The following is a 26661-nucleotide window of genomic DNA, read 5'->3' on the forward strand; positions in this document are numbered from 1 at the left end:
CAAATGTTGTTCTTCCTTAGGACTGTGTTGGTAACTCCATAGTAGGCTGGACATCCTAACTACAGGTAATCTGTCTTTGCCCAACACTGCACCCAAATATATATTTTTTTGTGGACAAACATTTCTGCCATTTTGTCTCTCCCGGTTTTGAAGAGCTGTTAATGAGCTTCCACTGTATCTGTATCTCAGTAAATCAGGGCAACTTTTCTAGGAGAAACCAATTAGTATATTTGATGGCTGAGTCAGGTCAACTAACAACCGCACACAAATAGTGCAGGTGCATTAAAGGTAAAATGCACAATGTAAGACGAAGCTAGACTAAAACCTAGCAAATGGGCTGAGAAATATCCATGACGCACTGTGGTCACGGTTTCAGTGCTCAAATATTTTGGTTCCAGAGTGGCGTGCCACTCATTGAAAAGCTCATAAACACCTCATCAGGTGTAACAAGCACTATATAAATGCAAACCTTTTCCTCTTCTCCCCCTCCACTATCCTTCTCAATCCAAATAACAAACTAACATATCCACCGCTCAAATTCAACGCCTCAACAGGGGTAGCAAGCACTATATAAATGCAAACCTTTTCCTCTTCTCCCCCTCCACTATCCTTCTCAATCCAAATAACAAACTAACATATCCACCGCTCAAATTCAACGCCTCATCAGGGGTAGTAAGCACTATATAAATGCAATTACAATACAATGAAATATCACATGCACCATTTTTTTCCATTCAAATATTACATCCGACATTAAGTAAGTCCAGTGTGTGACTGTTTGAAAGCAGCCATGTCCAGATGCGTAATGTCAAGACATATAAGCTGCACCCATATGCATGATGAAAAGGAAACCATGATATAAAAATACTATTTTTCCAGGGAACGTCAACAGCAGATAACACTGCAAGTCTACATGCTTTCAAAAGTTACCTTTCTATCAAGTAGGTTTGGGAGCTATTAGAAACCCCATTCTTGTGGCATTGTAATAGTTAAGGAAAATGACAACTCTTGGCAAACAGATGCTTACTACAAATGTTACATCAGCGTTTTTTACAAAGGTAGTTTTGGTGTCTTGCCAATAATTTATTGTCCTTTTGTACCTAATTACTTTGGATATAATAATGTATTTATTAGCTCTGATGTTGTTTTCAGTTCTGATTTTCACACAAAGAAGATGGCTTGCTGTCTGTTGTACTAATGGCGAGCTTGGGCGTTCTTGCAGTGTTTATTTCTAGGTGCTTGACTGTTTTCACTGTGTTAGAACTCAGCCTCAGCTAATATCAAAATGGAGGCTTTTATATCCAGCAGTTTCATCATCCTATTTCCAATAAGCACAAACCCACATCTTATCCCATTACACTGTCTCTCCCTTACCTTTTTTGACCTGTCTCTGCCCTTCAGCCCTCTTAATTCCTCTTCTCCTAACAACATGCACAGGGTCTTTAACAACCACAGGTCTTTTTAATGATCTTTATGCAGAGAGCCTTAAGGCTTATTTACTTGTGCCTGTACACAAATCTTCGATCTTGGTGCTGCAAATGCAGACATGTCTCTGAAGTAGATAACTTTACTACTTTTCCATATTCACAAAATATGACTCAAAAGTTAAAAGGGGTGGAGACAAATGTAAAAGTGTAAGTTAATACTGCCAAAAAAAGAAACTGTAATAAGTTCAGCCTCAAACTAAATAATCTAAAAGTAAAGCCTATTTATTATTTAATTGGAAAATATTTTAACAACATTTTAGCAAGTTATAAATTAATGTGACAATAATTTTTATCAAACCATAATTAATCTAGTTTTTATTAATTTCATAGATACGTTTTAATAATTAATAATTCGTAACAATTCATTAGTATACTACGATAAATAACATATGTTTTTACTAATTTGTTATAAAGTTTTAAAAACCTTTTAACATTTTCCCTATACTTTATCATAGCGAGACCTCCACCCCGCCTGTAGAGTCTTTCGATTTGAAAGTGTTGGGGAAATGTAAAACTTTTTAAAAATATAAAAATATGTATATTTTGCATATTAGTTTAAATTGATTTTATATATGTAACATTAATTCATAAATCTGAAAAAGTTATTATTTGTTCCAATTAAATAATAAATGTTTTTTTATTTTTTAACGTTAGATCATAATCATTTATATTTTTAACTATTTTAAATGATGTGATTTAATTTGCCAGTATTTCCCACAGACATATTTTAAGCTCTGCCACTGCTGGAGTCCATGAGTGATGCTGGAGGTTTTTCAATGTATTTCTATTTTGGGTCCATTCTTGGCTGTAGTAACTTTAGAATTGTAGGTTTTGAATAGCATTGGGCTTACTCTTTTGTAAGCGGGTGTATGTCCCCACTAAATCACCCCCAACCTCCCCCAAACCCATCCTCAATCCTTACTAAATCCCTCATATTTATTAGTAAGGGTGTTCCTTTCTCCAGCCCCCCATATTAACTACTAAGTGGTAAACTAAAATGTGTGAGGTTCACACCATAGAAAGGATAGGAGAGGTGGAGGTAACTCTGGCAGGTTTGTGCACAGAATTGTAGTACTTTAGTAGTACTATTGTAGTACTACTAAAAATTGGCAAATAACATAGTAAAGGAGGCTTTTGTGAGACTCACCAGGACCCACTTGGTGCCTAGATTATTGACAAAAAGTTCATTTGCTTCAATGAGCTGATGGATTTCTTTATCGTCTCGGGAGAAGCGGTGCCCAAAAATCACTGAACAGATCACATTGGTTACAGAAAGGACGATCGGCTGAGTGGGATCCAGGCTTTTCCCTGTGGAAAAAAAGAGGGAATGAGTCACTGGAGCATGCTATGGAAGCTTTTGGATACACATCTTAAAACACCTTGAAACTAAGAGTAAAACTATGGACAGGAAAATTGTGCAGGTTATTTCAAGCATTCTGTCTACCACTTCATTGTTCTTCTTGGCCAATAGCTGTCAGATTGATTCCCTGGTTGTTTCAGTTACAGGAGCAACTGAGCAATATCAAAGTTGAGATTGCAAAGGTCCCCTCTAACCAAGACAATGAGTACTTGGGTCTGGGATGGAGAGTTGGTTTGGGAAGCCCCTTTGACTCTCCAGGCAACCTGGCCAAGCAACCAATGCCTAATTTAAAGGAGGTTGTGTGAAGGGTGGATTTAGATATAATACAACACAGTCATTATAGTAAAAATAATGATGAAGATTGTGCCATAATTAGTTTGCACACACCAATAACACTTTAATAGTATTTCTTTTGCTTTGTGCTGCTGACTCCACGCTGGGACAAGCGTGCCTCTAAAGCCTGCCCTGCATCACCGGGAAACTGCTCGCGGAACCCGCTGCGCGGGTCCCGATTCGCTTGAGGCTTCCTCTTACCGCTGTAACTGCTGGGACTTTGATTCTGAGTGCCGAGACCTGCAGGGCTGCGAGCGTGTTGTGGGCGCAGGACTACAAGTCCCAGGAGCGCCCACAACTCCCAATTGCTGCCACCTGGGACGCTCTCCCTGCAGGCTCCTCCCCTTCCTTTTTAGATAGTATATTATCAACTGGAGATCCCCGCGGTGCGGGAGGGCGCCGGGAGAAGCCCGGGACAAGGGCGGGACCGTCTGTGGCCGTCAGGGGCCGAAGGAGGCCGGGCTGGGCCATTCCATTGACATTTGCAGAACTGGTACTGTAAGCAAGTTATTTGTGTAGTGTTAGTGACCTAACCTGTTCCTATATATTGAGGTGGCAAAGGGTTACCTATATGGCCTGTTCTACAAACACTTCCACCTTGCTGCCATCCATGGGTGAGGTGGAGGCTGCTGTTATGGGCCCCCTAGATACCTATTTTAAACGGCTGCCTCAGGATATTGATAGGGAAATCGCCTTGGCAGAAAGACGTGCTGGGCGCAGGTTGTCCATTGAGCTTATGAAAACCCCTCTTGAGAAACGTAAAAGTCAAAGTTTCCCTTCACTGGTCACCCCCTTATCATCTATTTCGTTGCCTGTTGTACATGACATTCCACATCTTCCACCCCCAGTAAATGAGTCATTGGTTACCTTCCCTTTAGAAATAGTAACCGCTACTGTGCCTGCAAAGTCCCACAGTGTTCTTACTAATCCACCCACTGGGCAACATTTTACATCCCAACCCAGTGTTCTAGCACATGCTATAAAACCCAAACCCTATCCAAAAAGGAAAAGGGGTGTTACTGTAAAGTAATGCCAGGTCCTAAAACCCCCAAAAAAGTATAGGAAATTGGGCACTAACACACGTCCTCGTCATGCTTCTGGGGACTATCCTACTGGGTTACCAGCGGGAGAGGGAGAAGTTGTTTCGTTAGGTGTAGATACCATAACATTGGTATCTCCTAGGACACCATTATCATCAGGCCCAGATCCCATTGTTATAGCATCCCCTAGGACACCAACATCTAAGCCAGAATTCCTTCTAGAATTGGAAAAATTAATACGGTCCCTCTTGAACCCCTTTGAGGTTAGACTCAAAAAGCTAGCTGAACAATTGGATCACCTAGAGCAGGCTAGCCTAGATAATTTTTTCTCTACAAAATCTTTAATTAAGTCTTGCCTCAAAACGGGAGAAAATGGGAACAACCAACAAACAGTTGAGCGAGATGTAGGTGCCCCTTCGGTTGATTTACAACCTTCTACTGCGAGTATTGCACCTAGCCACCGGGGAAAAGGACAAAGTAGTAAGACTACCAATGACCAACCAACTACTGCAACTAATAGCAATTGTGGGAAAACCAAGCCCCATAGTACTGTAGTCAAAGGCAGAAAGGATTGCACAAAGAATGCCACCCCTGTTAACAACAATAATACTCTACCCCTGCCAAGCACTTCGACAACTAGTCATGGTCCTTTGGCAAGTAATGATAAAAATCCCTGTAAAAATAGTGTTGGAACATATATGCCCCATGTTCCAAAAGTTACAAATAGGGGCGGTCCTGCAAGTGATGGAAATAATATATCTGAGGGAAATAAGGCTCCCATAGTACCAAAGAATGTTGCCCCACCATGCCCTGTCGTTCCAGAACAAAGCCAACCAATACCCTATGTGACAAAACTTCCGACTAGGATACCCCCGATACAACTTACCCCTGATTGCTATCCCTATGTGGCTATCCTTACCAATGTTCCACCCCTATTGGTAGGGCAAAGAGAAACCTATGACATGTTAAAAAATAAGGTTATGCATTGGTTAAGGGTCAAGAGACCTCTGCCCGGGGAAGTGGATGGTTTGATTATCGGGGTTAGAAGGGTTAATTGGATAGGAAGCACCCTGAAAAAATTGGGGGGTGAATGCATTATAATTAACTTCCAAGATCCAAGGGTGGTAGGATTGATCACAAGATCTGGTTGGAGTACTAGCAGTGGTGGGATTGGTATTGTGGATCTCACTTTTTTTTATCCAAGACCTGTGGACACATTTTGGTGGGAACAACGAGCCAGTGAGACCCAGTTTCTTTCCTCGGGCAGAGATTAACCCTTTTCATGTTCCTATCCCACGACTATATGACTGCTATGAACAGGCATGCAATCCTCATGATGGGTTGGGAAATTTGAGGTGGGGATGTTGACGGAAATCGGCTGAACCCATTGATGCTGGGGGTAATATGGCCAGGGAGAACATATCTGAGAAACCACTGGCAATAATTAAGGATGTAACGTCCAGTCTAGATGGAGTGATCATCAATAGGGAAAATGGAAATGCGAGGGGGGACAGTATGGTATGTATGGAAGATATGGGGGGTGAATCAAGACTTTTATCAAATACGGGTGTTAATGAGGGCAAGGATGGTAACTGTGTGGACACTGTTATAGAAGAGGGAGGTAATTGTGAGAGCTTGATTAACCTCCCGTCTATGCCAGTTATTGATGTGGGGATTTGTAATGGCAATACCACGGGGAGGTTCTTTTCGTGGAATATCGCGGGCTGAGTACTAGATTGCTGTCACAAAATTGGATAGATTTTGTCAACGGGTTTGAAATGTGTTTATTCCAGGAGACATGGGCTTGCGACCCAATCTTCCTCCCAGGTTATTTAAATTTCTGCATCCCAGCGAGTAGAGGCCCAAGGGGCAGACCTATGGGAGGTTTAACAGTTTGTATCAAGCAAAGCTTACAAGTTAAAATAAAAGTGCTTGACCTGGGTTGCAAGGATATACAATTGCTAAGAATATCACCAGATAAGGGGGGTGTGACAGACATATACAATATCTATGCCAGGGGTACGAACGCTGGGAATTCTCCTACCCAAGAGGCTCTATCCACCTTCCTAGAATTGGAGTCTCTGGGAAATAGAGTGGTTGTGGCTGGTGACCTCAATAGGACCTTCGAGCCGCTGGAAAATACAGAGAACCCAATAGGGCAGGAGGAAGATGCCCAATGGGGTGTCCCAAATCTAAATCTTGTACCAGTTAAGCGGTGGACAAAAGATATATTGTTGCTTAACGCGCTATGTTTGGAATATGGCTTGAGGGCCCTTAATGGAAGGACAAAGAGCGACCAGGGAGGCAACTGTACATTTGACAATGGTCACAGTAAAAGTAGAATAGACTATGTCATTTGTAGCCTTAATTTATGGTGTGGGGTAGGTGATATGGAAATCAAGGGTAGATTAGAAAGCGATCATAATCCCTTTGTGTCACCCATTCCTGGTGGAGGGCCACGCCTGACAACTCAGAGTCGCGTAGCGAGGTTGTACCGGTTATGGCCAATGACACGCGAAGAGTTAAATGGCCAAATGTGTTGGCAAATGTGGCTTCCATGGATTACATAAATTCGGAGGTGGATAAAGCAATTGCCGCCATGCAGATAGTAAATCCTGTAACACCTGGTTCCTCCTCAATAACAGCCATACACGACACGTTTTTTCCCTTATAAAACCACATTTTACTAGATTAACTAAGGCAAATAGAAAAGCACCAATTAAATTGGCGAGGTGGTTTAATAAACAGTGCAGGTTAACCAGATTGGAGTTGGGTAGGGCAATTAAAAGCAGAGACAAGGCCTCGATTAGTATAGCTAGGAAACAATATAATGATAACATCCGTAAGGCCAAGAAAAAGTGGGATGAGGAATATTGGGAAGAGCTACTCGAAGCTTCTGGGTCAAGGGATTCCAGACTTTTCTGGAAAATCGTGAAGTGGGGCCGAGGTGGTACCCCTAACAATCCAGATAACAATGTCAATGAGGCATCATGGGTTGAGTATTTTAAACCCCAGTATGCAGAGAACAGGGATATTATGGCCATAGAACTTATTCCAGTGGTATTTTGTAAGGGAAACTTGTTCTCAAATAAAGAAGCAGAATTGGTAATTTCAACCCTACAAGGGGGGAAAGCACCGGGGTAGATGGAATTCCCTCAGACATATTTAAGCACGACAAGGTACGGTGGGCTAGGTATGTGACCTCACTGGGAAATGCTCTAGCTAAAGGGGCTAAAATCCCAGAAATATGGAAGGGGGCAATAATCATACCGATCTACAAGAAAGGCGATCGGTCACTCCCGGCCAATTACAGGCCGATAAGTTTGATTGCCACTATCCAAAAAGTGGTGGGAAAGATGGTGGTCAACAAACTTATGGATTGGGTAGACGAGAATAATGCCCTCTCCCCCTATCAGGCAGGATTTAGGCGGGCAATCAGCACGGTAGATCAAATATTTCGATTTACCATGTTACGGTGGGGGACTGTACTCCTTGGCGAAGGCAGCCTATATGTCGCATTTGTAGACTTGAGGGCTGCCTTTGACCTGGTGCCAAGGAGCAAGCTATGGGCAGTTCTGAAAAAGATAGGGGTCCCACTCGAGTTGCTTACCCTAATAATGCGTCTCCACGAAAGCAACTTTGCCAAAGTCCAGTGGGGGAGTAACGGGGAATCTACCGTTAATTTTCCTGTCGAGCGGGATGTACGGTAGGGATGCGCAATGGCACCCCTGCTATTCTCCCTGTTCATCAATGGTATTGTGGATAGGATGCTGGATGCAAGTGTGGATGCACCCTCGCTAGCGGGCATCAGGGTCCTGATCCTGATGTTCGCTGATTACACCCTAATTGTGTCCAAAACCCCGGCAGGACTCCAGCGCGCCCTGAACATATTTGACATGTTTTGCAGGGAACATGGTCTCGAAGTCAATGTTAGCAAAACAAAGCTGATGGTTTTTGGTCAAAGGCGCCGATCCCAACCAAGGGTATCCCTGAATAACATCGAGCTTGAGGTAGTAAATGTTTTTACTTACCTAGGGGTAGAGATATCAAGCAAGCCAGGTTGGTCACGACACATTGAGAAGGCGGTACTGAGACACCAGCAGATTTCAGGGGTGCTCCGGGTAGAACAATTAAAATCAAAAACTAGGCCTATAAAACCGGTCCTCATGGTCTACGATGCTAAAGCCTTGGGTGCAGCCCTGTATGGGGCAGAAGTATGGGGTTTTGAGAGGCTCCCTACCCTACAAATATCAGAGAATAGGTTTCTGAGGGGAATAACGAGTCTCCCCAGAGTACGCCATTAATACCACTTGGCCTGGATTTAGGAAGGAGATTGGTTAGCGACCGTGCCCGATTAAGGCCTATCCTTTATTGGAGACGGCTTTGGACGACCCCAGAGATCCGACACTATGCTGATGGGTTTCTAGCCCTAGTTAAATTGGATACATTTCACAAAATAACATGGTTGAAGACGCTCAGGGTTGTTCTTGCTGAGCTCGGTCTCTCTAACCTTTGGGAAAATCCTTCTGGGGAAGTATTCCCAAGTAAAAATACTATTAAGGCCATATATTGGGATTATATAGAACACAAGCTCTGGAGGAGTACACATGCAGAAACAATGGGGGGTAGATTTATGGAAATCAAAACGAGACCTGCACTGGAACAGTATTGGGACAGTATAACTGTCCCGACAGATAGGAAGTTATTTTTCCAGTTAAGGTCAGGTTCTCTCCCCTTGAGGTCATTGACGGGTAGGTGGAGGAGTAGTAATAGCTCGTGTTGCCCGGTATGTGGTGCCCCCAATGAAAGCATTACCCACTTTTTATTTTTGTGTGAGTCCTATGCAAACCCAAGGAAAGTATGGTTGGCCCCAGTTTGTAGAAACCTTGGGGTATTAAGCGGTGTTGAGGGGTTGAGAATCATTTGTACCTCCACCGAAATACCTATTGTTCTGGGAACAGCAAAATACTTGGGGTGGGCATGGTCTATTAGGCGGAGGGCTCTACCTTCCAACATGTAGTAAATTTTATAATAATTACAAAAATTCTTTTTGTCAAAGCTTGCACAACTTCTTAAAATGTATTTTATGTGTACGGAATATGAATTTTAATTGCAATGTATCTTAAAATGTATGAATTTTAAAATGTATGTTTTGTGCTTTTATGAGTGTACAACTCGAATAAAGCTTTTTCAACCAGTATTTCAGTTACATAAGGTTCTCGTATCTTAAGGACAGTAACCAAACAGCTCACAGCACAAAATAATACAAAACATGTTCTGGCAACATAGATCACTCAGGTTACAAAGTACACTGTTATCATTTACTAACTGGCTGCCAATACTGAGTCACTCATAAACAGGCCATTAGGGATTGTGTTCACTGTGTCAAAACATGGCAACTCCTAAAACCCTGTTCATAGTCACTAAGCAGTCATGAACAACATAAATCATACCAAAGCACCCACATAGATCAGTTTGGCATCGCTCTAGTTATTGCCTGGCTAAATTTTATCAAAGAAACTTTAGAGTTCTAATTTTCCTACTACACAGACTTCAGCTTCTATGCATGTGGAGCCAGAAACCAACTACACTTTGAAATCCAAAATCACATCATCCTTTCCCTTAAAGGTAAACTATGACTCCCTTTGGCCAGGCGCATCTTCAGGAGTCTATGCATTGACCACTGAGATATTCACTGTGGCTGAGACAACACAGGGTCTGAAGGTACCAACGAAGGGTCTGAAGGTACCAACCAAGTACATGAATGTACCACCTATGAAGGGTTTGCATATTAAGGTTGAATTATCGCTCCTACATTCAGAAAATCTCACACTGATGTGACCTCCTTCCTGTAAAGTTAGGACGTTTGTCAATTTCAGAAATCTTCATCAGAAGGCAACATTTCCAGGGAAAAAAATGTTTTGGGCAATTTGCCAGAACGCAACTTTTTGATGCGGTAACTCGTTCTAAATTTTGCAATGATTGTGATGCTCTGGAATTTTTTTTTAAACACCTCGCATTTGGAAAAGTCATACAATTTTCTGACCGCTAACTGCAATCTTCATTGGAAATGAGTGAAATTAAGTTGTGTCATATATATATCACCAAAGTATTGAACAATTAAACAAATATTATTCGAGCCACTATTTTAAAAAAACTTCCTCCTAGAAAACAGGGTTATTAACTGATTTATATAAATGATTGGAATCTTGTAAGCACCAATCCAGATCGAAAGTACTAAGTTTAAGTAATGATCAACAAGGCCTTTAAAACTTCTTGAGATTCTCATCTAAGGGGCTATTCAGAATACTAATATTTTTGAACTCTGCAGTGTTGTGATATAAAGGTCCTCTGCAATGTAAAAGGCGTGTACCCCTGCCCAGTGCCTGCCTGCTTGCCAAGACCAGTGTGGTCTGTGAGGAAGAGGAGAGTGTTGGAGGGAGTGAGATCCAGTTGGGTGCACTGTCCAGTTGGTGGCTCTGCAGAGAAGACTCCCTGTGCGAGGAGGTATGATAAAGCTGTGCATTGATCGGGTCATTGCCCTTGTGTAGGAGAGGGCAGCTGTGAAATGACTGTGCATCGAGCATCGTGCGGGGAGCACCAAGCCTGTACCACCTTGTTGCAGTGACCCCGTATTCCTGACAGGGCCATTGTTGATATGATTGTGATACAAGCGCATCAAGACTCATGGGAGGGGCCACTGTGGTTTGGGTTATTGCACCGTGGATGTCTGTGCTTTGTCCTTAAAGTACCAAGGCCCAACACTGCCAGGAGTTCAGGCTGTTGCCAAGAAAAAGAGTGAGGCTGCGACGAGCAGGTCGAGCCAGCACATCTAGATCTGCCCCTTACTGACCCCTGGGGACTGCAGAGGTTGCTGAGGAAGACATCTCACCATCGCCTTTGCCCGGTTGGAAGCTGGAGGATTGAATCTTCCCCTTCCCACCCCCACCTCCACCTCCACCTTGTATATGCATTGATATATTGACTTACCACATCATCGCAGGCTTAGAGAAACTCCGTTCACTGGGGAAAGCAAACAGCACAGCGCAGGAGAGATGGCTCCTGCTGGGCTTTGCAGCATGTACCACAAGCAGCCCAACTTTTCGGAACAGGACCAGCGCTTGAGATTGCCTGCGGTCAGCTCTGAATGGTTCTGAGCTGCAGGAGTGGGAAACCCTTGAATTGAGCCTATTGGGTCCTGTGGGAATTGCTGATGAAGGTGTTGCGGTACCATAGACACTATTGACTAATTCCTAAAAGAGTCAAAGTTGAACTCTTGAGTATAGCCCACTAGCGGGCATTCCCGGTTTGCGGCCACAAGTGAAAGGGTAATAACCTTGACCACATTGCCAAGAAGAGCATGGGACAGGTGTTTGCCTGACAAACACGAGAGCTCCAACCTCAAGGGGATTGTGTAGTTGCTTATGAATGTCGTTATTCCTATGAATGCATAGAGTTTGAAATAAAATATTTATTTTTCATATAAAAACAAGTATTTGACTGGACATTGATTTATTGACAATGATGAGTGTACTTTAAGTTATGAGTCATGTTAACTAACCTATGCCCATACCTCCCTACTGAGAGAGCCTTTGACTTCTTTTCCACAGCTACCACTGGGAGTCAAGTGCAGAAAGGGTACTTGCGAAGTTGCTCAGGATCCATAGCAGGTCGGGCCCCGGGCATCAGGAGCAACTAGCCTCAACGACCACAGTTGATCTCAGTAGGCCCTGTGTGCCGCATGGCACTCTGGAAGGGGTTCTGACATGTAAACTTTGTAACGTTTAGCATGTTTATGATTTTTATTTTAAAAATATGAAATTTGCAGCCACAATATTTTGGTACTCCACACTCCTCTTAATAAAATCTACATGAATGGAATGCTATTCATTGAAAGAAAGTTGTGCAAACTGTACAACAGAGCAAGCACAAGGAGGTGATGGACGGAGCTTTGACATTTTTCAGACACTCATCCTGAGTCGCCAGTCCGGTTGAGACCCAGCCATATGTAATTCAGTCTTGACCCTATTCCTCATGGGAAAAGTCCTGCCCGTACATCCAAGCTAGGTCTTCCCTGGACCAGAAATAAGCATCCTGGGACCGATTTTAGGGTAGCACCTCTCATGAGTCAGGCTAGCTTGAATCCAGTGGCAAAGTGAGCAAGGGACCCACGTCTTGGCATACCCTGCCAACTTAGGGTGAACAAAACAAACACAAAGAGATGATGGACGGATCACTGAAACTTTTCAGACACTCACACCCAGTCACCTAGAAGGGGGACCAAAATACATTGGCCCCTAGTCCTAATCATAGGCACGCACATGCATGGTCCTTCTTTGCCTATGATCATCGTTCTTTAACTTAGTTCGCTACCAGAGAGAGCACATGCTTTCAGTTTCAGTTTTAAGGAGCTTTTTCTCCGTTGCTGCAGGTAGGAGATAGTTATGAAAGGCATTCTCATAGCAATTCAGTAATTAAGGGAAACAAGTGAGTTGTCAACCAGAGTGGTATTACATGGGTTTTTACAAACTGTTATTAGTTGTTTCTTTAAGAAACCAGTGTTTGCTGGAGGACCTAATCCTTATTCCACATTTGAGAAACCAGAGGGACATAAAGTAATTTTTCTAAGCTTATTCCTTCAGAGGAGAAGTGCACAGCCCACACTGATCAAAGATCTTCCTAAATCTTTGCCTCTGCCCTGCTGCCTAGACAGCATTCTGGTCCAATAAGCTCCTGGCACTGGGCTTCCATGAAAAAAGCAGAGTTCTAGCAAATCTGAAGAAGCCACCACTATCCTCCCACTCATGTTAGAGATCACAGATAAGTCTAGAAAAATATTGACTCTGCCACTGTCATGTAGTTACTATATATCCTATACAGGATGTGCGCGCTTCAGATAACATAAACTGTTGGTTTGGTGGCAGACTGGTTCCGAGCACCCCCACTCGATATGTTAGCCTGTTTGCATTAGCCAGCTCGCAAGTCGGTCTTAAGGATGAGGTCAGACCTGATCTTTAACATAGATATTATGCAGGAGATGTTCGTCTGACTGTGAGTCCTGCTGTGCTTCCAAGAATGAACACTCTTGTTTTTAAGAAACATAAGCCTCTTGTGCTGACATACTTAGCATTGTGTTCTGGTTTGACCAATAAGTGAAATACAATCAGAGGTCCTTCAATGCTATAGTTCAGTGTCATGGTCTTTAACCCCTTCAGTGCTGATGACAAGGTCAACTCGTCATGGGTTTTACCTGCCCTGTGCTTATGACGAGTTGACCTTGTCATGAACAATGGGGATCATCTAAACTCAGCACAGAACGGGAAAACCCCCTAGCAGCCAAGGTGTTAAATAGGCAAGATAAATGTCACTCAAGTTGTTCTAATACCATTGACCCATCTAGAAGTTAATATATGGAAAATATACAGAAATGCAGCTGCTACCGAAGGACATTGACAAATACTATTGACAACATGATTATGACCCATAACTGTTCTTCTAAGTGCTTGTTAGAGCTGCGTAAGTGTAAATTACATGTCAGACGTGTTAGTCTACATTCCCACTGCTAGCCAACAAATCCCCCCCTTTATTATTATCTAGTTCAATAGTCATAATGTTAAGTAAAGCCAAAGGATGAAAGGCAGAGTCACACACACCTGTGATAGGGCTATGCTACTGATTTAGAGTTTTTTGTCTGATGGAATTCCTTTTCACCATTGTATCAGGGGTTGATGTTATTGCAAGGTCAGAACCAGACAGTAAAATTATGTGCAAGACCCTTTACTCCTACTTCCAAAGTGCAGAAATACAAACAAATCAGTAACGCTCTGATCTCCTTGCAGAACATCTCTAATTATGTTTTTAAAACAGGTTGTGTACTCTTTTACCTATGAATGTTTATTTGTAACTGAGGTATAGTCAAGTCAACAATTGGCAAATATTATAGCTAGGTTAAACCATTTTAAAAGTAGGATGAGTGTTGATAGAAATGTGGCTTGGCATTGAGTAAACATTTTAATTTATATTTAAGCAAGGATTTTGATCCTTTTTTAAAAGCAACCTGATTGTGACTGTGCATTAATGTAACTGTCAATTGAGTTCATGTGACATAAGGATTGCATGAGACAGCAAAATATGCGGATATCAGTCAGAGGCCCCGGGGCACTTGGGGAAATCACTTGGTGACCTGGGTGAATATAAGATGGGCTTGTGCAGGCGTATCATGAAGAAAGGTCTCTGTGATGTCACATGAGAAGCTGCTCAAATATTGAGAGATATTGTTCTCAACCATTACAGGTCGAGCACGCCATTATAGGAAGGGTGTAAAATTTGTGCAACAAAGGAGTGGGGCATTTATGTTTGGTTAGCAGAATATATTTAATAAGTGAACTCTAGATAAAGGAGGACATTTTAGGTAGGGAATAACCCTGGTAGAAGGTTAACTCTTTGTTGGTCTATATCAGATTCTTAGGAGTCATCAATTGAAAAGAGGAAATGTGCTAGTAATCATAAGGGACAATCAAACCTTTTAGATTTGGCTAAAATATTATCTACAGAGGTAAGACATTAAAATGTTTCCTCATTTAAAGAGTCATTGCTCTGAAAAGGAGCCACCGCCTGGTGAAGAAGGTTCTCGAGGCCAATGAGCAGTATCTTAGGAACAAAAAAGAGAAACATTTATCTGTTGCAGGATAAGATAATTTGTCACTAATGCCCAAGAATGTTTGATGAAATGAAAAGATAGATGAGGACGTGGCGGAGGATCCACAGGGTGAGACAATGTTCATCCAAGACCTAAAAACTGGTGGCTTTTGGGTATTTTTGCAAAGTATTTCCTTACCAAACTGAAAAAGGCATTGGAGTCAGAAGTGAGTAATGTTTTAATGTTATTTACAAAAATTGTCTGACACCCAAATTAAATCCAAAGATGCCTAAATATATGACTAAACCAACCAATGATCCCAAGTAGGGTTTTAAATTGGCAATTAAGATGTACCAAGATAAGCTCCTGTATGTGTCTGGTCTGCTTTTTCATAAAAGTGAAAAACTAGTTTTGAAAGAAGTCCCTGTTGAAAGTAAATGCTTATTTGGTGATAATATATAATGATGAGGCTTATTTGACCACCTGTGAAAACCATGGTATGCAATTCTTCTTAATTGCTTCAAATGTCTACGGGACAGTCACATTACAGTAGCTGAAGTAGAGTGTCCCTCCAATGTTGAAATATAGCAATAACAAGTTTTATTATCTCAAAAGCAGCACTGAAGCGTCAAATAATTTACCTCTCTGCATGGTAAAAAACTCCACCAAGGATTGCGCCTCCTCCTGGATCCGCGCTTCCAGACTTTTCTTCCCAAGTCCCAAGTTCCTTAAGGCTGCTAGAGCAAAGCGTCTCTGCTGCTTCCAGTTGTGTCCAGAAGTAAATACAACTCCTAAGGAATTAATGGTATGTTATTGTTTTTTTTGTAATTTCTTCTATATTAAATAATAGACATGAGACATAATGAGTATGTATTTCAGATGCTTCAAGACAGGTCCCCTGACATACTATTCCTTACGGAGACATGGCTCACCAATGATGTGACTGCCATCCCAGCTTTGGCCCTTCCACCAGGCTACTCTATGTATACTCAGAATTAGCTCAAAGGTAGGGGTGGCGGGCTAGCTGTGATAGCTAAATACACCTTTGCCTGCGTCCTTTCTCCTGTGACAGTACCAGATTGCGAATACACGCAATTTAAGATCAGGATTTCAGACAATTTCACCCTCACAGGGCTCCTCATTTACCGCCCCCCAGGATCAGCAAGTGCCTTCCAGGAAGCCCTATCTCAGATCTACTCCTCCCTGGCCCTACAGACGCCCAGCTTTAGTATATTACGGGACCTTAATCTACACTTAGAGCGACTTGACTCCCAGGACATTACTAATTTCCTTGGAGATCTGGAAGCCTGCCAGCTATTTCAGCTGGTTAAAGGTCCCTCTCACCTAGCGGGCCATCCGCTCGACCCGGTATTCTCGAACATTGGGGGAATTAAAGTGTATGCTCCCCTCCCCCTCGCCTGGATGGATCATTTTCTTATTCCCACATGTATCAATGTCTCGAATATCACCCATCAGAACCCTTCCCCTCCCCTCTGGAGACCCCTGTGGCATAAACTGGACACCCCCAGCTTAGAGTCCAGTCTTTTATCCTCCCGTCCTGACTGGCCTTATAACCTGGAGGAAGCTGATTAAGCCTTTAGGGGCTGGATTAACAGCTCCCTGGACCTCCAGATCCCCAATAAAATGTCCCGGACGAAAAGTGGTGCAGGCACCCCCTTGGTATACTGAGATACTAGCGCTAGAAAGAAAACGCTGTAAGATTCTTGAACGCGCCTGGAGGCGCTCCTACGACACTTCAGCAAAGAATAGTTATAGGTCCGCCACTAAAGCATACCACAAACATATCAGAGAAACTAAGGCAGCATTCTATTCTGACAAGATCAATTCCAGTCATAACCCCTCCAAAACCATTTTTTCTTTAATAAAAGATTTGACTAAAACCCGTGAGGAAACTAGTAACTTAATTGCTTCAAATTTGCAGTGTGAAGACTTGGCTATTTTCTTCGCTAACAAAATTCAGGAGATCTATACCTCGCTGGAAACTAGAAAGCCCCTCCTCACCTCCAACTCAGTGACCCACCCATTTGGTTTCTCCGTTCCTTTACATACTCTCCCTCCTATCTCGCATAAAGACCTTGACTTCCTTGCCACTAAGGTGAAATCTGGATCTCCTGATGATCCTGTCAAACCTACTACCTTCCGGCTCTTCCAGGACTCCATCTTGAAAGAAGGACAGGTTCTGATTAATAGATCTCTTCAGTCCTCCACTATTCCCAGGTCCTGGAAGCATGCTAAAGTTGTTCCCTTGCTGAAGAAGCCTTCCCTCGACCCTTCCTGCCCTGAAAACTTTAGACCAATCTCCCTCTTACCTTACCTGGCCAAGATAATGGAAGCTCATGTGAATGCCATCTTGACTGACCACCTGGTATCTAATAATATCCTGGACGAATCCCAAAATGGCTTCCGGGCTAATCACAGTACGGAGTCTGCTCTTATGGCTGTCTCTGAACAACTGAGGGCCGCACAAGATCTAGGAAACATCTCTGCTCGGGTCCTGCTGGATTTGAGTGCGACGTTTGACACAGTCTCTCATGAGATGCTGCTTAAGCGTCTCGGGGACAAAGACGGGGCTCTGGCTTGGCTCGCGTCTTTTCTATCTGACCGTTCCTTTCAGATCCACGCCCGCCGTACTCATCCAGCAGATTCGCCCTGGAGTGCGGCTTCCCTCAGGGATCTGCCCTTAGCCCCACGTTGTTTAACGTGTACGTCCACCCACTGGCCCTTCTGGCCAGGGAACAAAAGATCAAAATGATCTCTTACGCGGATGACACACAACTTATTCTTTCTTTTCCCAAGGATACTATGCCCGACCAGGCCAAATTTCAGGAAGACATTCTGGCCATTTCTAACTGGATGGCGGATAATTACCTCCAGCTTAACTCCTCTAAAACGGAGATACTTTGGCTGGGATGTGACTCACAGAAGTGGGACCATCAGTGGTGGCCCCCTTCGATGGGTCCTCCCCCTATTACCAAAGAGGTTGTTAAGAATCTGGGTGTTCTAATGGACAAGTCTCTGTCCTTCGAGTCCCATGCTAAGAAGGTTGCAGGCACGTATTTTGGTCGCCTACGCTGTATTAAACCTATCCTGGGCTTCTTTGAGCCACCCACCCGCCAAGTTATAGTCCAGTCCCTGGTTCTCTTCCATCTAGACTACTGTAACGGTCTCTTGTTGGGTGCCAAAAAGTAAGTTGTTAAGATGCTCCAGAGAGCCCAGAATGCTGCAGCCCGTACCCTTTTTGCCCTTCCCAAACACTGTCACATTTCTCACCTCCTTCGCCAGCTTCACTGGCTGCCGGTGAAAAAGAGAATCGAATTTAAGACCCTCTGCCTCACCCACAAAATTCTACACGGCCAGGGCCCTTAAATACTACAGGACCTCTGTACCCCCTACTTTCCCACTCGGGCCCTACGCTCTGCAGACCTCCACCTTGCCCGGACCGTTAGAGCACGCAAGAGCAGAGCGGGCAGTCGATCTTTTAGGTCCCTCGCCCCGGCCCTCTGGAACGCTATACCCACTGAGGCACGTGCCATCCATAACCACTGGCACTTCCGGAAATATATCAAAACCTGGCTGTTTGCCTCCATTCAGGGGATCAACACGTAGGCCGCCTTCAGTGTCCTATCCCTCATGCTGCGTATTTCTGTCTGGTTGTCTGCAAGCGCTGGGATGCCCCGTTGCTGGGGCAGCCATGCTCTATATAAGCCCATTTAACATAACATAACATAACATAACATAACTTTTAAGCCTGGCTGAAGTATGCTTTTCTATTTATTCCAATGTTTTACTTGTACAAGTAAATGTGCTCCTTGCAAAATGCTACAAAAAAGACTCCTTTGTCATCAAGTTTCATTTTGAGGTACAAACATCCTGCCCCATTACTCTGCCACTCAGTTTTCTGTATTAGACCCCACTTGTAGTTAAAAAAGAAATTAAGTATAGTTTTATGAAGTGATGTCCTGGTTGATCCACAGTACTTCCCTTTCTTACACTTCCAGGAATCCATTTAACCATAGTTGATTTACTTGGTTTTGAAACATGTATTGAGTGCTAACATGTAGGGCCATATGTATGAACAAATGTTTCCATAGACACAGAATGGGTAAAAGCCATTGATACATCTGGCCCTTAGAATCCTATTGTTTCACTGGCTCGATTTGCACCACGTCTGACCTCTGGTTGGTTTCTGTGGCTAGCTCCGTTTTCAGGCCCTCCTAGCATAGCACTACTGCCTTTACTATCAGTCACCATCTCACAATTGCTGAGACTGTAGCAGAGATTGGTATCATGCTGGAAAAGGAGACCACACATAAGGTATCCTTAGAGGCAGACAGCTACACAGAGTGCACAGGTATGGCAGAAGCACTGCATGGTGTAACTAGTGCACAGTGTATACGATATATATATTTTTTTAAATAGCCCAAATAGCAATAATGTACCGCTATACCAATACTTAATAAAGCAAGGAGTAAATGCACTGAAAACAATATTCAGGGTGGGAAAATCAAACTAGGTATGCATGTGCCTTGCTATTCTAAACTAGAAACTTCTATAGTCAGCACTACATCAATTATATACCACAGGGGGAAGTATACAGTTCAGTATACAGTTTGTTCTAGTTCTTCACCATCTGTGCTAGCATTATTGCAACGCCCATCCATACATCAATCCTCTCATTTGCTAAGATTCGCAAAGATTGTTTCCATCAGTTGGAATAGCTCAGGAGTAATTCCCACCATTTTACAGAAAGGTCCTTGCATGTATTGGCAGTGTGGATCAATGTTACAGTCATAATGATCAGCAAAACAAAAACATAAGACATGCAACAAGTGAATAGCAACTGCACATGTATACAAGGCATTGAGTTGCCATTCTGTAAAGCAGAATAGTATGGTAGCAGAAAGAGGAGTTTATTAAATGTTGAGGTAACCTATTACTTCATCTCCCAGTGAATGTCACATCCTCAGTCTTTTGATGAGCTCAGTGAGTGGCTTAGTGAGTAAAACTCTTGGAGCAGCAGATCACACAATCTGTCCCTGGCAAGACACTCATTCTCCCATTCATCCAAGGTTGCAGAATTGAATATAATTTAACTGCATAACAAAATATTGACAACTGCTATTTATAGGGCTTATAAATGGTAAAAGTGCGGTCAAAGAGCAATAGAAAAAAAAGATGTTATAATTTTCTGTGTTCCTGCACCATTGTGCGATGAGAGCTACCTACCCTTTCCCTTTGTAAACTCTTCTGTAGTAGGAGTTGAGGGGCGTCCAGAAAGCTCCTCGGAGTGGGAGATTAAACCCTCTCTTACAGCCTGGCATCCATTCAGCACAACTACTGGTTGATGCCCCAGCCACACGGTGAAAATATTCCCATAGGTCTTCGCAAGCTGGAGATGGGAAGTAAACACTCAACAAGTGAATAGAACACAAGAGGAGGGGGGCAACTACAAAACTGTCCCATTTAGGGGAGGTCACTAATATGCATTTTAGAGTTAGGGCTGCCCACACAAAGCTGGATACACAGGGTAGTAGAACCGATGAAGCACTGAGAAAAATGGAACCTCACACATTACTTTGCCCTTCCTAAGTACCATTTATACTGAACATAGGGACCCATCAGTCAGCCATTCCAATAGAAATCTTCTTATTTCAGTAAGCATCTGAGCAGCTTGAAAGGTGCGCAGCTTCAAGTTCATGCATATGAAAGGAACTCATATGACCCAGATAAAAGGCCGAAAATCCTTCTTTCACAGTTCACATTGCGAATTTCTCTTTTACGTACTCCATCTTTCTAAACAACAATGACCTCCATCTTTTCAAAATTGAACTATTTGTATCACCGGTTATAGTGTACATCTATCAAATAATTTTTATGTGAGTAGTTGTGATGTTCTCCATGCCTATGTTTTGCATATCAATGCATGTCAAAGAGTATGACAGGTTTGCTCATAAAAAAATGCTTGTGATGAGGAAGCATTTCTATTTAGCTTTTTCATGCTATACAAAACAAACAATACCAATAACACTGATGCACAGAGAGTTTTTTTTCCTGCGTGCCAGAGAGAATTGTTTTTGCCAGGTCTTTGAATGGCAGATGTGGTCAGCGATAATCTGCATCAGAAATATGCGCCTAAACAGGGCAGAATTACAATGTACCGAGGGTTTAGGGCCATATGGTCCTGTGTTGTTTATACAGCATTGCAGGGACATTTTCCGTGTGGTACCTGTAAAGTATGCCCTATGACTAGAAAATCTAAAACAGTAGACATAGGTACAGATCGCCCATTGGAAAAAGAAGAAATGTACTAACTGTAACAGCGAGAAGGTGTTGTATCTGATTTCAAGCCCTTGCAAGTTAAACTATGTGGGCATGACCGCACGCAAGGTTAAGTTACAGATCATGGAACACATGAGCACCGTGAGGTGCAAAAAACAAGCGACTGGACTAACGGCCCACTATTTGGAACTAAATCGCAGACCAGAGGACATGCTGTGGACTGTTTTAGAACAACCCTTCATTCCACAGCACATCACTGACGTCTCAAAATGTTTTACTTCTGAGAAAACAACGGTGGGTCTTTAGACTTAATAGTGACACACAAGGACTGAATGATTCTATCCCCTGGTCCACTCTTTAACACTCCATATCACTGTACATTGCATTTTGCCATACCTTTGCTTTAACTGCGTGACTGAGGGATATGTTAATGTAGTTTTAAGGGTCATAAAGAGTTACTACATGATCTGGTCCCAGAGAGTTGATAACCAAATTTCACTGCTCATATTCACAGCAGATTAGCTTATTGTTAAACCCCCATTTTTGAATATAAATGATACTTTGCCATCTGTAGTTTTTGCTAATAGTTTGGTTTTGGCAAGTTCTCTACATTTGCATTTTAGCATACCAATGCTATGTAATGGCTGAGAGTGTATGACAAAATTCACACGGTCTGTTAATCATCAGCGTATGTTTTTCTCTAAACATAGAGTCTCTAGACTACATGTCCCATGATTCCATAGGCCATTCTGTAGTTGTGAGCGTAGTACCGCGAGATCTCGGACGAACTCCCGCGCTTACCGGGACTACGCTAACCAACACGGAAGTCACTGGTAGGCTGCTAAGAGGAGCGGGTCTATTTAGTGAGTGTCCCTTTTCCATTCGGTACCTCCCCGATGGCTCTGAAGATCGTCAGAGGTACCGACAGATAGGTAAGAGCTAGCACATCTCTCGCTGAAATTTTTAACCTTATCCTTATCCCTGGAGATCTCGAACGCGAGTTGTGATATTCTGCATTTAACTACAGAGTATCTTGAACGGGATAAACTTAATATTTTTAAAGGGGAAGAGGTTGTGATTTAGCTTTCGGTTGGACATACCTCTAATAATGGCTAATTTGGTCATCAGAGTAACGCGACTTTCACTGTTGTTGTATCTGAATCTGCAGACTGTATGATTAGCGCTTTAATCATAACACTAGTACCATCTTAGTAGCTGCGAGTTGAGGGCTGTGATTATGCATGACCTTTTTGTTATTAAGACACCTTAATGAGGTTTATGGTCATCATTACGACGCTTGTGGCTACACTACTGTGTGATGAGAAATGTTTTATTCATGGACAATACAGTAAATATCCTCAAGGAGGGATAGTGTTGTCCAGCATGAGAGAGTGGGGAGTTACATGAGCTAGGAGTGCTTTACCTAATACCTTTGGTATTTCGTTCTGTTTTTAATGTTGAAGGTTGTATGTTACACCGCAAGAATTTTAGTTTGGTGTACTTTTCCTTCTAGAGCGGTGCCTCCTTTATCCTGAGCTGTTGCCAGGTGGGGTGAGGCCTTGTCCTCCATACTCACGAGGTAAGATTGGGGTTATAGCTCATTTCTTGGGCGTGAGTGTGATGTTTAACCTGTTACCACACATTATATAGAGAATGAATGGGAAGATTCTATCCTAAGATTCTATTGCACTTGTGAGCCTATGAGGAATTGTGGACTGTGAGAAATTTGACTCACATTGTATCCTTTTCTGGTTTGCAAAAACTTTTGTTTAGCTTACACTTACAGCATTAGATTTATTGTATATAGAGGTCCTGATGAAAGCACATGGTTTATCTTTACCGTTGAGTGCTGAAACATATTGACCACTTCTGTCAAGGATGGCTATTTGTTAAAACTGGTCCTTAACACTGTTTTTAACTTTTGATCGTAGCAGACATCAATAAAATTCTGTCTACGCATTAATTTTATTTTTCACTTCACTGTTTTCGCACTGCACTTTTATTTCTGTCCCATACACTCCACTATCTACATTCTGCTCATCTTGGTAACTATACCTTTTGACATCCTAGAGCTCTAATATCTATGGAGCAAGAATGTCAGTCTTTACAAAAGGATACCAAAATGATGAAGCCAATCACCTGGCATGGTGAGTGATGGGAATCCATACATATAAACCGTATGTCATTCTTATGAATCGTGGGCTTTGTTGAGTTTTTCCCTCCTTTCTCTACCTCTTAGACACTGGGATATATTCTGTATTTACATGTTAATTTGGGGCTGCAAATCCCGGTTAGTCTTTAAAATGTTGGCCTCTGACCCTATTTAAACTTTTTGTGTGTCTTGTTTATATATCCATCATAATCTGTCAATAAAGAGATTTAATACTAACCAGGGCAGGCATTCTGACACATTATGGGCAGGGGGTCTGCGTTTATGGACCGCCACTAATGGTTGACCAGCAGAAGAGTAGCAAAGACTGCACCAGTGCTCAATCTAGAGCTTCCCCAGCTCTAAATTGGTTGAAGGACTCAGACTCCCTCCTCACCAAACCAGAGGTTGCTCCACTTTATTTACAGGTAGAGGAACCACCAGGTTTCTCAGGGTGGAGCAAGCTCTCCTGTCGTAAATCTCGGACTGTCAAATGACCATTGGTCAATGACATTGGAAGGTATGGCCTATTGTGGGTGAACATTACTTTTTATTTTGTAGAAACAGTGCCTCAGGAGGCCAGAAATGTGGAGCAGCCCTACCTGACATGGAAACCCACCCATCATTCCTTTTCTGATGAAAGTGAATTCACCCTATCAGCATCCGCACTTTTGTCAGAAATGTATCAACACAACAACAGAAAAATAAAATATTGTTGGATGATCTGGTGTTAGGCTGTAAGAAGCAGCACACTCAGCAAATAATCCTATTAACCTTCCTCAGCTAACCCTAATGTGCATATGTGAAAGGGGCACATCTTCACTCTTGAATACTGATAGAGGTTAAAGGAGAGAACACACAGTAAAGACCTACTCTAATATATAGTAGGACTTCATCGTTAATAAAACAGCTCATGACAAAGATGATAGGTGCACGTGAACCAGCAGGTCCTCTCTTGAATTTATTGTGGACACATATTGTGTTTATGCCATTGTTCTTGTCCCTAAGAACATGATGATATACAGATCCCCTCAGGCAGGTGCGGGTTTCAAAGCCTTAATTCTTAACAAACATATAAAATCATATGTACTATTCTCCGTACATACAGCCGTGATCATAGCTCCACCTATTATTGGGCATTTCAAACCTGGTGCCACCATAGCAATCTCCACCAAAGTTTTTACCTACAGCAGACTCTCCCAATGTCTGAAGATGGTATGCATTTTTAAGTACTACATTTTGAACTAAATAATGCATTTCCTTTATTGGCCTTTAAACACACATGGTCCCACTGTGTGTTAACAGATATCAGCTCTGCTCACATGATCTGCCGGTAAGGAGCTGTATTCCACGGTGGCCAATAGCATGATCTGGAAACCCCCGTGCAGTGTGGGTTTCCAGCTCATGTTTGGAGGCTAAGTACTGGTGATGTTCATAGGTGTTTTTGCAAAATATCCAGGACATTAGCAGCAGCTCTGGAAGGGAGATAGGGGAATAAGGTAAGTCTCAGCTCCTCTCCCGCGGCTCATGAAAGCAATGTGATTATGCGCCCATCCCCTCCACAGACTTCAGCACCTTTGAAAACAGTGAAGTTTATCTAAAAGTTGCCTTGCCTGAAACTCATATGTGCAGTTTATGAAAATTGAAATATACTGTATATTTAATTTCTCAAAGTGATTCCAGAGATTTGCTCTAATACAGTCTGCTGAATAAATTAGTGCTACTTGTGAACAGTCAGCAACAGGAATACCTATCCCAATGAATCAAGCTTTAAGCAAAACAGTGGCTGGACTTCTGCAAGAAAGTCCAACCATCTGCAACCTTGCTAATTAGTGTTAGTGCTCAGTATTTACTCTAAAAGGGGATCGCCCAGTGGAACCAGCAATTGGGAACTCTTCTGGCTCTTGTAATAAGTTGGCTCATTTTTAAAGTGCTGGGTGAGGGGTGGGGTGGGAGCAATATAAAGCGACACAGAGAACTGACAAGCAATCAACATCCTTGGTCATCTTGGACAAAGCCTATGGGAAAAGTACACTGAAGGCCTAAAAATTGCACTCATTGGAAATCATGCAGCAGTAAAAGCATAATTATAACTGAGCAACCTGTCTCTGAGTGGTTTAAGAAAGTTTGCAATCAAACTTTGTGTGCATTTTGTTATTACCCATGGTGAACGGCAGATTTAAGAAAAGGTGAGTGACTCAGCTGGGTATGACAAGTGAAGAAGGAAAAGGAAGTAAAAAGAAGATTGAATTGGTGAAACTCTCCTGCCAGGTTCAGGAGATTGCTGGGCAGAGTGTGTACCACAGAGAAAGATATACAAAGAATCTGTGACCAGTGACTTGCCTTCAATTTTTTTTTAATTCAAGTATCGGTGTGTGTGTGTGTGTGGGTGTGTGTCTGTGTGATGGCTATATATTCAACATAAATAACGACATTGCAACCAGCTCTTTGGTACCTGCATGAGAGTCTCGTGGTGAAGCACAAATTTCAGGGTCCACAGGTTGCCGATGATGGGGAGCGGGGTCGGTCCAGGGGGGTATCTTCTCCTCAACCACTGAAGCTTGAGGTAATGTGTAATGAGAAGAGTAAAAAGCAGAGCAATTAACAGCTGAGTGAGTAGCAGCATGGTGGACGCCTGTCTCTGTGTTCTTTTTCAGAATGGACCTTTACTTCTATATTCAAACTTCACACTATTCTTCTCTCCAGATATTGTGTCCTTTTTTTCTCGTTCACTAATTCTGTATGTATACCTCCTAGTATTTCACTTTCCTCCTGTCTCTTTCAATTTTTAACATGTTCAGATCTATTCCACGCCTTTCCCTGCCCTGAATAGGCTTGTTTTCTTTGCTCAGGTTTTAATTACCACATCCCTTTCCCAATTCCAACTTCTTTCATGTCCTTTGAATTTCTCCAATTCCTTCTGCCTTTTCTCCTTTCTGTCCAGCCTCAATGTCTATCTTCTTCAGTATGTATGCTTATCCCATGCACCTCTCTTCTACTCTCCCTGTTTCAGTAAATGCTACCCTCTCTCCTTTGCTTCTGTGCTACCTTTTTCCCTTTTATATTCATTGCAACAACTAGGGTCCAGGTGTTTACCTTTGGTGTTTGCTTTTTGATAAGCTTTTCATCAAGTTAGTTGCTTCATATTAACACACAATCTTATCTCTCTACGGTGGGACATGGCGTTTTCGTCATACCCTCCTTTGACCTCTCCTAAGGACATACACTTGCACTGCCAATAAACACAACATCATTTCTGGGCACCTGCCCAGTGCTTGGAGGCTGTGCCACAAGCCCTGGCAGCAGACAGCTCAAGGGGTACTTTTAAGTTGGTAAAACCTAGTTGCATATAA

The 26661-nt window shown here is 42.6% G+C and overlaps 1 protein-coding gene across 4 annotated transcripts in view; it reads right to left on the bottom strand.

Moving 5' to 3' along the window:
* The window catches only part of LOC147684124 (cytochrome P450 2J2-like), a 141578-nt gene extending 115218 nt beyond the window's left edge, over positions 1–26360 (bottom strand). For 3 of the 4 annotated variants that reach the window (XM_086944500.1, XM_086944501.1, XM_086944502.1), the window contains exons 1-4: positions 25764–26360; positions 20107–20269; positions 15501–15650; positions 2635–2795 (exon numbers count right to left, since the gene is read on the bottom strand). In XM_086944500.1, the coding sequence (XP_086800626.1) occupies positions 2635–2795; positions 15501–15650; positions 20107–20269; positions 25764–25934 (645 nt within the window). In that variant the 5' untranslated portion in view covers positions 25935–26360. The remainder of the gene's footprint in view (positions 1–2634; positions 2796–15500; positions 15651–20106; positions 20270–25763) is intronic. The other variant, XM_086944503.1, reaches the window with a different exon arrangement.
* Positions 26361–26661: the final 301 nt, after the last annotated feature.

This window comes from Lissotriton vulgaris, chromosome 11, assembly GCF_964263255.1.
Source record: "Lissotriton vulgaris chromosome 11, aLisVul1.2, whole genome shotgun sequence".
Classification (NCBI taxonomy): domain Eukaryota; kingdom Metazoa; phylum Chordata; class Amphibia; order Caudata; family Salamandridae; genus Lissotriton; species Lissotriton vulgaris.